Source organism: Amblyomma mixtum, chromosome 5 (genome assembly GCF_055824585.1).
Source record: "Amblyomma mixtum isolate Tamu chromosome 5, ASM5582458v1, whole genome shotgun sequence".
In the NCBI taxonomy this organism is placed as follows: Eukaryota; Metazoa; Arthropoda; class Arachnida; order Ixodida; family Ixodidae; genus Amblyomma; species Amblyomma mixtum.
This window is the reverse complement of record NC_143016.1, coordinates 27,577,226-27,590,529: the sequence shown is the minus strand read 5'-3', so window position 1 is coordinate 27,590,529 and position 13,304 is coordinate 27,577,226. Positions and strand designations below refer to the sequence as shown.

Sequence of the window (13,304 nt, the reverse complement as noted above, 5' to 3'; positions counted from 1 at the left end):
CGGTAACATCCACCGAGCGCTGGCGATGCATGCCCTGCCCCGAAACTTACTTCGGCCAGGCCTGCGCACTTCCTTGAGCAAGCACCCCCGGAGGAGACCGTTGTCGCGCCACGGTGGTGCCACCTGGCCATTCCTCTCTTCCCAGGCCGGCTCGCTAGGCGCCCAGCCATTGCTCGTCTCCTCCTCTGCTGCAAAGACAGCCACTTGAGCCAGTGTGCGTCAAGAGTCAAACAATAACAATCTGCGGATAATCTAGCCTGTAATCTCAGCCAACAAAACAAATGGGTGCCTTCTTTCCAGCCGGGTGCTATGCAGCAAAATTCCACTGCAATAAAATAGGCAGGACGCACCGAAGGGTTCATTTCAATCGCAGTTTCAGTGTGGTGAAAGTACCAACCAAAAAAATAAACGCAAGACTGAACCAAAGAGCATGTGAAAAGGATACAAGTGCAAAAAAATCTGTCAGTACTGACGGTTACCTGCCTTTTAATCGCACCATTACACCACACACCCTTCTAATGCTACTAGGGGCATTCCTTCACAACTCTCGAATCGTGAGGGAATCAAAGAAAATAATCATTACCTATACATTATGCTAGCTAATGAACCCACAAGCCAACATGGAAATTTTGTTAGCACTGCCAATATTTTGAGAAGTCAGCTGGCCACCAATAGCACTGATTTGCATTTGGTCCATTTTGGCCAGCTACTCAAGAGTTGTGCACAAGGCCAATTCGAAGGCCTTGAACCAACTCGAAGGCTCGGAGACAGCAAGCATCGTTGGATAAATACCATCCTATTTTCCCCGCAACATTTGTCGGAAAATGAGAGGTGAGGAATATTTGGACGCTCACTGGAAGCCGCACATTCGCGCCACCTTTTTCGTCACACAGCTTGCTTACAGTGACCGCAAGCATTTTGACCGGAAAGTTCTAGTTGCTGAAAACATGCAGACAACAAACTTCGTATCCAAGCTCCATGTAGTCATGAGTACATGGCATGCAAATGGTACGTCGGGAATTCACAACACTGGGGAGTAGAGTAGTATGTGTGGCTAGTCGAGATGGGGTACACTGTATGTCCTTGCCATCTCACAAACTTTCATCGCAACAGCTTTATGCAGTCACGGTTGATTCTCTACAAGCCGATCATGCTCATGTCGGCATCACCGCGATTCCCTCCATAAGCTAGCACAGCTCGCGCCATCACTTAGCGTTTGGTTCAGCATGAGTTGGTAATTCCATAATAGGGTGATGGCAGCAGTAGACACACCATTATTACCATCAAACTTTGTTGTCATTCCAGGTCAAAACATCCGACAATGCGCCCACAGTCTTTGCAACTCACCCCTGGGTGGGCTCCGTTTGGCTGCGTGCGGCTCCTGAGGAGACGGGGGGCTTGGCATGGGGCTCCGGCTGCGGGTAAAGTTGCGTGGCAGCGGCCCCGGCCGCCGCTTAGCCCTGGGTCCCCCGGGGGCCTCGGGTGCGGGCCGCTTGTGCCCCCGTGCCTGGCTGGCTGCTGGGTCCAGGTCAGCTTCATCCACCATCATGCGCTGCACAGCAAGCCAGCCCAACTCAACAACTCCTCAATGGCAAGCTGGACTAGCTGGCAACAGTTCAGTGTGGCAGGTAACCAGACCAAAATAACGTGGATGTACTACATAAGAACATGTACACCCTTCGTCAAAGGTAAGAAGCACAAGGCATTTGCTTCTAAGCTGTGTTGTGGTACTCTCACCAACCGTGGAAGTCCTATCACCTTCAAAAGGCTTGGAATGCTGTTGATGAAAAATAAGCCACATAGCATGACCCACAAGCAAACCCTTTGGGCTCTAAGTTCTGACAAAGGCTGCACTCGAGGGACGCAACAATTAGTACACATCCTTTTGTTGTCTTGTTGTTTGTATGCTATTTACCCTCAGAATGAGGCCCCCCCCTCCTCTTTCACGCACACACATACACACATTTATTCACACCCACAGAATTGCTAGATGAACAGGCAATGGCACTTCCCAATTAAATTTCTGTAAACACTGTCCCCAAGGGAGTGCTGTTACGGAAAAATGCTATGTGGACATAGCTAGAGGCATCAAGTGGCTGGGTCCCTATGTTTGCCAATGCCACTACAAGCCTGGATTAAAGGGCCACTGAGGACAAACTCAAGTTGGCTTGCATCGATAGGGTATCCTGTTCCAATCACAAAGATACCACTCTCACCGAAGACAGAGCTTTTATCGGAGAGAAAAGACAAAAAGAAAATATGGGTGCTGCCATCGCTCAATGATTTCACAAGTAAATGCATGTGTCGACATTGATATTTGTGGAGCAGATATCAGAGGCTGTGCTACACTGCCATTTACTTAAAAAAAGTGGCAATTCGCCCTTTTCGGTTAGGATTTCACGACTTTGAATCGACCAGTGGGAAGATTTTTAAAGTCAATTTTCTTGGCACTAAATGCATCTGTTTGCTGACGGAGAAACGTTAACACACCCAGAAAGAGCCAATGAATCGCTTTTTACTGAGGATAATAACTGCACAAGTTATCCTCAGTGTCCCTTTAAATGCCACTAGATGACATAATGCCGAAAGAGAAATACTGAAAATTAAAGCTGTGTGGTGTGGGGTGTGCTAAGAGAATATTAAAGAATCTCAATGATACCGGGTGTATCAAAGAGCTCTCATGATACGAATTTCACGGGATCACGAAAAATATCTGCGTTAAGTCGAAATTCATACCAAGAATGAGAAAAACCCCCATGCTGAAGCACGAGAGATAAATTTACACAAATGGATTTGCATCTGTTCATAGCTGACAAGATTTTACCCATTCATGGCCGTGTGCACTGCTCAGCGATTGTGCTGCACAGCTCGTGATACCAGCGACCACAATGTCGCCAACGTGCTCGTGCTACATACTACACGTTTGTGTTGTCCGCAGTAACACAAAACTGTGTTTGGAACATCCGAATGCACCACTGAATGCACTGTGGCTCAATTGGTGAGCTTCCTATCTTGGGAGCTAGCAGCAGTGAGGTGGCACAAGTTGTTGATCTAGCTGTGGAAATCAACTTTTTCTTTTTCAGAGCTTTACCAAGCACTAGCTGGGTGCGAATTGAATGCCAGCTACCAGTGGCAAGAAATCAGCATTAAAAAATGAACAGACATAATGGGACGCGACAGCCTTAATGACGTACATTCCTTCCCCACATTGCCAGCCAATGCCATGAACCTGCTGATAGTGCAACCATGTAAAAGTGAAGCGTACCTTTTCAATCTTGAATGGATTGCCAAACATGTGCTGTCGCACAGGCGTAGATTCGATCTCTCGCAGAGGCGTGGGCATCCGCTTGAGGTACTCCTGATAGTTGCCCATTTGGCTCACAGGCAGGTTGTGCAGTTGCTCTGCACAAACAACACACATAGTATTCAGTGCGTTGAAATTATTTTGTCTTTTCTTTTTTATAGAGCTATAAACACCACAGCTCACAAGGACATAGTATGATATGTTGAGGCTGCATGAAATAAAACGCAAAAATAACACAGACCTCAGCTTGCATCACTAAGAACCTTGTTATTTCTACATTTTAATTCATGTTGCCTCAACTGCACAAAGAAACAATTCAGCCCTATCACCATACAGGACATGCAGAAATTCAAAAAGTTAAAGAGTTCCTACTTCACTAACCCGTTCCATCAGTCTATTGTGTCTATAAATGTACCTCAGCCTAAACGCTAAAAGAAAACACAGAAAACAAAACAAATGTGACAGCAGGTTTGTAAATAAAAAATCAAAGGTTGGACTGCTGGTGCAACATTTGGCAGAAATCCGGGCTCAGTGAGAACAATTACACCGATGAAAAAGACCAAATGTTGCTTCATATGGTGTACACCACTGTAAATGTACCCTGTTCTTTCTGGTTAACTTTTTATCCATTTTTTTTAGTAATGCTTTCAATTTTTCCCTTCCTCTTTCCTCCAGTTATCTCGAAATTACCAGAAATGGAGTTGGGATGAAATGCACAGTTTCAAACCAGCATCTTCGTGTGACAAGCAAAAAATCCTACACTCCATCACCTTAGCATGCATCATCAGTGTCCTATAGGGCTGCAAACAGTAAAAAAAAAAAAAATTATATAAGACCTTGCTGTGCTGTGAACATACAGTACAAGCTTTCTTTTACAACAAATACAATTCAGTTCTTCACCGCCCACTTCAGACAACCCGTTCCTTTTGTTTATGAACAAAGGTAAGGCCTAGCCAGGGCGAGGCCTCACCAGCATCGTGCAACCGGGTGACAGTGCCCGGGTGGAGGTAGCGTGCCCGCATCCGTGCCACCTGGTGCAGCAGGGAGGCACGGCTGATGTCGAAAGGGTTCCGCGGGGGTGCCTCCGCTGTGTCGGGGGGCCGCGGAGGCGCCGGTGCCAGGGCAAAGCCCGGGAAGTCGTTCAGCTCCTGGCGCAGGCCCTGCAGGCGCTCACGCAGGGCTGGGTTCCAGCTGAGTGCCAGCTCAGAGAGTTTTGCCACCTCGCCCGTCGATGGCCGTGGCACTCCGGGGCTCACTCGCACACCTTCCGCCCCAAGGCCAGTCTTTGGCCCGCCCACTGCACTCACCACCTTCTCATACTCGGCTTTGGCCTGTCGCATGGAGACAGTCACGGATTAGAACTATTATTTCAGGAGGATACATTATTTCACTAGGTACGCATATTATATTTTTTTTTTTCTACACAGTACACAAGAACTATGAAGCACAACAACTATCATTGTTATTGAAGTACTGTCTTTGCTGCTGTACATATAGACCAGATGACATCAAGCCAGGCACGCAGCCAGAAATTTTTTGGGGGGAGGGCCCCCCAGGCAACTTTTTTTGTACTACGAGGGGGGGAGTACTTTGCGATGCATGCTCCACTAGAATGATTGGGGGGGGGGGGGGGGGGGTCGGGTGAACTGGATTTGGATCCCCCCCCCGATTCTGGCCACCCCTCATCCCCCTTAAGTGCCTGCATCAAGCACTGAACAACTGTCACGAAGATAGAACCTTCAGCTGAAATTCATTATTCGACTTTGTGACATACACTTACATAGCACAGTTTAGGGCAATGCTACTTAAGACAAGCCTGCCTAACAGGCATTTGAGCTTCAAGACATCTAGAACCCTATTCAGTGTTAAAGTTTTTAATAAACCTGCCTCACCACGCAGTAAAAAGTGCTACTCTTGCTGAAAGGTCACTTTGTTATTTAATGAGTGGGTGCATGAGCCAGCCAAATTAATTTCTCTTTTTCACTTTTGCTGACCAGCTGATGCATTGCTATGAGCTACAGCATGTGAAGCAATGGTGTGTCATGAGCAGGCATCATGTGCGACCATATTTGGCCACAGTGAATTTGATGCATCAGTTTGTGTAAAAAGGTAAACTGAGACTGGACACTGACCACAGATGCTTGAAAGCACATGCCTCTCATAATTTCACTGTGTGGGTTCTTGCAAGGCTATTAGTATAACTTCAACCTTCAATAAACCTATAAATGTATGAGGAAAAAGCTCGGCTATTGACAAGTTTGTTTTATGCAGTTTAACAAAATGGCCACGAATACCTGACAATGCAATATTTGGCTTGCCTAATAGAACTGCTGAAATCAAGGAGCTACACAGGAAACAGCAATCTATATATAAAAAAAGTAAGGCAGTGACTCATTGTAACAATGCTCAAAAATGGAAATAAATAATAATGTGACCTTCCCTTTTGAGCACTCTAACCATTCAGCAATTTTGCTTTAGAAGAAAGAAAGGAGAAAGAACTCCATGAGAGAGTGTAGGCCTAGTAGCATTTGTGCATATGATAAATGTTACAAACAGCTCCATTGTTGAGCAAGTAAAGAAATAGGCACTGCTTGGCAAAGTTTCCAGTTGCAAAAACAGGAAAAACTGCTCCAACCATTAGTGCATATTTTGAGGAGAGCTGAAAAAAAAAAATTATGCCATGTTTACACCATGAAACTAAGCCAGATGGGAGCTGTGTGCAATTTGTAATCATTTGTCATCCATTGTATCCCTCTACCTCGAGGCTGTTGTAGCTCTACCTACCCACATGTCTCGCATCATCCTGTTCAAACCACTGAAGTCACCATTACGCATTACCAGAGCAGTAAGCAGCAGCGCCAACGTCCTCTACTCCAAAGACTGTCAAAACTTTCTGTGCCACTCACCGAGAAACCTCCTCACCCACCCTGTGCGCAGCATAATGGTCACGTGTCGAGCGAGGCGACCGTGCAGTGCAGTGAGAAGCACCTGTCACTAAGCTCTCCCTTCCCCTCTCGAGGATCCTCCTCACACATCTGCTATGCGCAATCGTTGTCACGTGGTCAACAAAGCAAGCCCATGGCACGAAGCACTCGCCATTATGTAATACATGTGCTGACTCCGACGCAAGCACAGCAGCACCGTCCATCAGCCATGCCGCTAACCGTGTTGCGCAGAGCACCACCAGACAGGTGAGGCGCAAACGTGTGCATCAACTGGGCCACCTGTGTATCCCCCAGCGGATGGCTAGTAGAAACAGCCCCTGCTGTAAAAGGTTGACGTGAAAACACACTGAACAAAAAGGCATGTTAAGCATTTGCACCTGACAAAGACCTTAACCGATATATGTATACAGTCGGCTGTCTGCAAGGGAATAGCAAACAAATGGCTAGAAAATTAAAACATCGCCTACCTTGCAGTCAAAATGTGGCTAACACCATAAAAAACCCACGTTTACGTTTTGCACAACCTGTCCTTAAGAACCAAAAGCATTTCGACTACACCTCCAAGCAAAATGCTCCAAACACATAGATACTCGAAACTGGTCTAGCAGATATCTTGACCCCACACTGCAAAGCCACACACCTGGTTTTTGAGGCGCTTGAGGTAATTGAGCACTGTGTAACTAAGGCAGTTCTCCATGGAGTCAGGCACCAGGTTAGGGGCACCCATGCGCTGCAGGGCACGCTTTAGGGGTCCCGCATAATACAGTGGCATGCCCTTGAGGTACGTTTCAAACTGCAGCTTCCACTCGCGTGGTGGCTTGCAGCGGTGCAACCGGAACAGTTCATCCAGCAGTGGGAGCAACACTGGGTAGTTGTATGGCAGCACAAACAGGTTCACACATGCCAGGCTAGTGCTGGCCTTGAGGTAGCCAAAGGCTCCACCACCCCTCTGGGCTGCTGCCCCAGCCACTGAGACGGCAAAGGCCACCGTGGGCTGCTTGCGACCCAGGATGGCCTGGGTCAGTGGTGACGGCTCCAGCTCGTACTTGTCAAATGGCAAGTTGTCCAGCAGGAGGGGCTCACTTGGTGAGCCACACACACGCACCTTTGTGGGGAAAAAAAGTTCATGCAATTAAGCTCTATTTCGAGCAAAAGCTATTTCAGAAAAGCTATTTCGGCGCTTGAGGTATTTCGGAAATGAATCCTATCCAACTTGCTATGCTCTCAAACTTTACATGGCATTCAGTATCATGCAAAAAGAAGTACTTGGGAGGAAAAATCAACAGCACGCCTTTGCAAAACAAAGCTCCACCTACAGCCAAACATCTGCTTTTCCTAGCAATTAAATGCATGCATGCACACAAGTTCTACAATGCCCTTTTCCTCAAAGTGAGCCACATGCTAAGTTATGACAAAAAAAAAAAAAATTAGCAGAGGTTTAGCTCTGGTTAAACCAGGCAAGTTGCATAAGCAAGCAGCAACTGTTTTGCCTCACGTATTTATTCCCTGTTTCCCTCCCACTTCCCCTCTCCTCTCTCCACATTCCGACACATGCGTCGAGAGCGCGCAACTAGGCATGCGGCAGCGACGCTCCTGCCGCCTGGTGGAGCGCAGCTGAAACGGTTGCTATGGCAACGGCGCTCCATCTGTTTGACCTCGGCCATCGCCGGGAGCTACGCGACGGCTCAAAACCTGGCACAGTATTGCTTACGCAATAAAACTGTCTGCACAGAGACCAGCAGTTAAGGAGGAGCGAGAGAGAAATACTTTAAAGAAACGCAGGGCAGACTGAAAAGCAGCCAGTGCATTTCAGTAGAACACATCGAGGCAAGCAGATTCTGAGAGTAAAAAGAGAGAGTACACAGTTATCCTGGCATCTCTTTTTTCGTGTTTGTGGAAACTGCCCTTAGAGGGGTGGTATCCCTACCTGAGGGTGCGCAGTCCGTGGAGGCAGTGAAGGAGAGTTCAGGTCAGGCCAGAATGCCTCTGGAAGTGGCCAGTGGCCCACCGAGTAGCCCTTCTGAGCCGAGCGCTGGACATAGATGAGTCGACGACAGCTCTGCCAGTTGGGCTCCCAGACGTCCTCAGCTGCACGCTCAAAGTTGATGACCACCCCGCCCTGCACCTTGGCTACCAGTGCTTCCAAGCTCTGCACAAGCAGTCGGTGCGAGCTCACACAGAAGGAGCGGCCTGTGGGGAAGCGGTTGGACAAGCAGAGATTATAAATCATGCCCCACAACAAAGACAATAATGAAAACAATAACGATGTCACACAGAATGTTGTACACAAACATGCCACAGCAAGTGCTCTGCTATAAGTACACATTTCGTGTATTACAAAGTGAAAGTAGCCACATTATAAAGAGGAGGGGCAGTAAACAACCGAGATTAGCGGAACATTAAAACCAAGAGGTTACGAAAACATAACAAGGCAACGCAGAAAGGCGAAAATATATATGCAATGCACAATACAAAAGCAATAATTAAAATTTCATACCAAATACCACCAACTTCTGAAGCAGAAACACAATTTTCAAGCATCTATAAAAATCAATTTATAGTATAATATACCCACAGAACATCCAAGACAAAGCTGCTGGCTGTACCAGCAGGTTGGTGACAGTTGCCACTGATTATGGGGTATGGTTCCATTCATGAGAAGAAATCGAGAGAAAACATTGATCCAAAAAAATTTGCAGGAGCTAGGTGGTCAGAGCCCCTAGTCCAGGCTTCCGCTGATGGACAGGTTGCAGGAAGGAATGCATGCAGAGAAGTCAGGCATTTCCTATAACAAATATTTAAATTTCACATGTGGTCAGCCCAGTACATGGCAGGAGGTCGCACAACGAGGAATGAACATGATTTCTCTGAACAAAGCAAAAGGTGTTGCATTCTGCATCAAGTAGCAAGCAACAGGAGACCAACAAGTAACTTTGTGGTTATTACACTAACTGTATGATGGAAGCTGGATGAAATTAGATGCACAGCAAGGCTTTTGTGGCTTCTAGTTAACTGGCTAGAGCAGGGTTGCTAGGGTCCCAGGTAGATGAAGTGTGATTAGGTGAGGGCAAACACAAGCGGTGTAGTTGGCTTTTATAGAGCCGATACGAGAAAAGAATGCAACAGCCAAAACAATTATTCTGGACTGCGAGACACAACAAGCATCAGTGTGCTTTTACGAATATTTAGTTTTTGTTCCCCATTGCCACCATAGTAAAAAGTGGTCACATCAGGCTGCAGCTCAACAATGGGATTATGAAATGTTAATCCAAGGCAGATTAAGCACTTGTCTGTGAAGAGACCTAATTGTAGAAGTAAAACATTAGTGCATATGAAACATTCAAGAATTAATCCTATCTCAGGTAGCACTCAGCATTAGAATAATGTTAAAAATTGTTGTGTAACGTGCAGTAATGCTATCGTAAACAGGAGTTTCATGTTCAAACAAAAAACATTACACCAATGCTGCAGTCTAAATGTTATTTGAATGCTCCAATCATAACTAAAAAACGATGTTACAAGTTCTAAATGTGATTTCAAACATAACTAAAAACAACATTAAAAATCTATTCCAAGTACTGTCTCTTGGTACTTTTACAGATACAGAGAGTTCCTGCCCCACCACTATTGTTTACGAACATCCTCCACAGCTGGCAATATAAGCTTGAGGCCATGGTATCCATCAGAAGGCGAGTGTATGAGTTCCATGTATTAGTTGTGCTGTACTGTAGAGCGTGTTGCCCTCACTGCCCTTTGCTAAGTGCTGTTTGAAGCTGCGTACTCTCACAACTGGTGGACCTGGTCATGCAAGGTTACTTTACCAGTTTGCTTATATGTTGTTTATATGTTTGATTATGATTAGGTAAAGGTTATTCCAATGTTATTTGTAACATTCTTATAACATTATAAAAAATAACATTCAAAATATTGTTTAACGTATGGCCAAAATACATCATTATAACATTTGAGTGCTACCTGGACGTTGAAGTTGCAATGCTGATGGTATAAAGCAGGAATATCCAAGAGCAGAAACTTTGTGCTCTGGTGTGGGGCAACAATGCCACAGGAAGCTAGCAGACACCAACATGCAGCTGGTACCTAGTGAAAAGAACCATCTCGAAACACTCGTCACGTCTTCAACAATGCTATCCTATTGGCCTCACACATGTGCCTTTCGAAGCGTGCTGTGCAGTGCATTCTACTAACACTCTTAAGCCCAGTGTGTAAAGTGCTTATTCTGCAGCGTTAGGTGTCATGTTTGCATGCACCTCCTTTCTAAGCAGCATCACCTGGTTGCCTCACAGAGTTGTCCTAACACGGACTTTCCACACATATATTCTTTCCTATTGCCCATGTCAGAGATTACAAAGATGGAGAGCACCGAACTCTGTCGGGTTTTATAGCCGAGACAAACGGCGGGCTGGGAAAGAAAATATACATAGTTTTCACCGACGTCACAGCGGCTGCCATCTCTGGGTGCTGAAAGCGCAGCGAAAGCCTCGGTGTTTTGTTAACCCTCCCACCACGAACCGGTTCCCGCGTACACTGTGGAAGCTAGCCACAGTACCCTAAGATGGCGCCCGTGACGTCACGTGAAGACTATCTATACAGTACACTATATAGCAGGCGGCAAGCTCAAAGTGATGCAGGTCATAGTACTCACCTCCTGTTACTTCACACATGTCATCAATGGGAGAAGCATCTGACGTTAGTGGTGCATCCTGCGTAGGTGCCTGGGTTCCTGCCATCCTAAGCACCAATGCAAACATGCGCTGGTCCCACCGAAATGGCTCTTTTGTCAGCTCCGATCCAGGCACAGCAGAGTGCATTGGTAGTGTCAACTGCGTGGTTCACAGGACCAGCAAAATTACTGTGTGCACCACGTACTTAAGTACATGATTTTCCAGGTCAGCTTCGGCACTAAGCTACAATGTAAAGCAACGAGAGAAAAATGTTTCAACACTTTTTTGTTAGTTTATGCAGTTGTGGCGTGTGAAGACTGTGGCCCCTATCACTGCCTCCTATTGACTATGTGAAGAAATTGAACACTTCTGGTTCTTACTTGAGGCCCAGGAAACCATGCATATTGCTGCAAGGTAGACATCCTGTCAAACGTTTGCGTAAATGTTTTCTTGCTCCGTGGAAAAGCAAAAGTTGTCGGATCGAACACAACGCGCTCCACTGGTTTAAAAGCGACCACAGCGAGCGTTACCGAGGCGTTAGGTGGGGTTAGGCCATGCCATCGCCGAGCCCCTCGCTGCAATATTCGGCTGGCCCGTGTGCCGACGCTCGAAAGCGGGCACCCGTCGAAAAGCCAGGTGGGCTCACCTCTTCGTGGACTCCAGCCGAAGACGTGAGCCGGTTGCCGTCTGTGATGACCACCAGCACGGACGGCTCAAGGTAGAAGGGGCATCGGCCCTGGCCGTACGTGTCAATGCCCGTCTGCATGCGGTTAATGTTGAGCAAATCGAAGGCATTCTTCAGCGCGGGGCCCAGCGTTGTGAGTCCGGACGCTTGGAGGTTTTTCAGCTCGGACATAAACGTCGCATGGTTCTCCTTCCAGCCAGCCTGAAAGGCGATTCGCAGGCTTCGGTCATCATCTGGGGGGCCCAGTAGCGCGACCGAGCCAGCGCACGGCGTGCATTCGTCCCGTTACCTTGATATTCGCCGGTGGTTCCTCGAAAGTGAGCAGCATGTAGCGATCGCCGCGACTGGCCGAATCCCTCTGGCGGATCTGGCGACACCCATGCAAAGAAATCCAGGGCGCGGCGGTGAGCGTGCGTCCGATCGCAGAGGCGACGGCGCGCGGTCTTCCTTACCTTGATGAAGCGCTCGACCGCGTCCTTCGCGACGTCCAGCACGGACAACCTGGCGCCCAGGTAAGTCCGCTGGTTCATCGAAGCACTCGTGTCCACTAAAAACACAATGATGGTCATAGTTCTGGCCACCCCGAGAGTTTCCTCGGGGAGTCCACTGGCGGAAAAGACTCGGACAGAGCCCACTTAGCAGACGCCGCCGACAAAGCGACCGTCCCGCTCCGCGCTACAAACTTCACTGGCGGCGTCGGCCAGGCCAACGCCAGGGAGCACACCACGTGACCTCATTTCTTTTGCCTGTAAAAAGAACTGCCAGAGCTTGCCCGTCGTGCTGTCTTAAAATTTATGCTCCTTACGAAAAGGTATTAAAAAAACACTAATCCTTAATTTAAAACGTTAATCAGGATGTGTACCCTACGTGTAGTAATTTTGGGCCTCTCGTCCTTTTGCCGCTTTCGCTGCTTTCGCCGAAACTACGGCTACGGCCCTAACGCTGCAGATGATTGCGATTCTCCTTTCGGTCAGTGTCGGCCGTCGGCGCGTCGGCATCGGTCCATGGTCGGGCAGTTCAGCGGCAGGAGAGAATCGCTCGAAAATAATCGCACTTCCTTGGATTTTAACAGCAATACGGCACTTCGAAATGCCACATGAGCACAATTTTCAGAAGACTGTTAGGGAGTAGCGTGTGCATTGCTCTAGCGGCTCCAGTAAACGTGGCTGAACGCCCGCTACTTGCATATGTCCGTTTATGCAAAGTGCATCCAATGGTTAACGGAGCTTTAACGTCCCAAAGCGACTCAAGCTATGAGGGAGGCCGTAGTGAAGGGCTAGCAGGTCGGTGTATATAGCATAAAACCGTAATAAGAAGAAACATGTTCCCACATGAATGTTCGTCTAAGGTTTAGTACGTTAATGGCAAAACAGTAGTCGCAAACGGCTGTTACGAGCTTTTTTTTTCCACGCCGCCGAAAATACACAGCTGTTCACCTCCAACACTTGCCCAGCACCATAAGCACGCTGAGGTGTACAGCTAGAAGCAATACGAGCGGGAACACAGGAGCGTGTGGGAGCCGCACTTAGCGGCCGGCAGTCGCGAAAGGCGGCGAGAATCGGCGGTAAGCATGCCACTGTTGTCACCCATTCTCGTCCTCTGTAGGTGGCAGCGTTTTGCGATGCGCGGAGGCCACGCGCTCCCATGTTCTTTCATATTGCTTCTACCTGTACATACCATTGTGTTGG

At 47.6% G+C, this 13,304-nt stretch overlaps 1 protein-coding gene across 2 annotated transcripts in view; it reads right to left on the bottom strand.

The window, feature by feature from the left end:
• IntS6 (integrator complex subunit 6) overlaps positions 1–13,279 on the bottom strand; it is a 16,372-nt gene extending 3,093 nt beyond the window's left edge. Inside the window, exons 1-10 of one of the 2 annotated variants that reach the window (XM_089543697.1) lie at positions 12,069–13,279; positions 11,906–11,983; positions 11,578–11,817; positions 10,913–11,090; positions 8,177–8,439; positions 6,890–7,354; positions 4,275–4,635; positions 3,266–3,402; positions 1,348–1,552; positions 51–188 (exon numbers count right to left, since the gene is read on the bottom strand). In XM_089543697.1, coding sequence (XP_089399823.1) covers positions 51–188; positions 1,348–1,552; positions 3,266–3,402; positions 4,275–4,635; positions 6,890–7,354; positions 8,177–8,439; positions 10,913–11,090; positions 11,578–11,817; positions 11,906–11,983; positions 12,069–12,185 — 2,182 coding nt within the window. In that variant the 5' untranslated portion in view covers positions 12,186–13,279. The remainder of the gene's footprint in view (positions 1–50; positions 189–1,347; positions 1,553–3,265; positions 3,403–4,274; positions 4,636–6,889; positions 7,355–8,176; positions 8,440–10,912; positions 11,091–11,577; positions 11,818–11,905; positions 11,984–12,068) is intronic. The other variant, XM_089543698.1, reaches the window with a different exon arrangement.
• Positions 13,280–13,304: the final 25 nt, after the last annotated feature.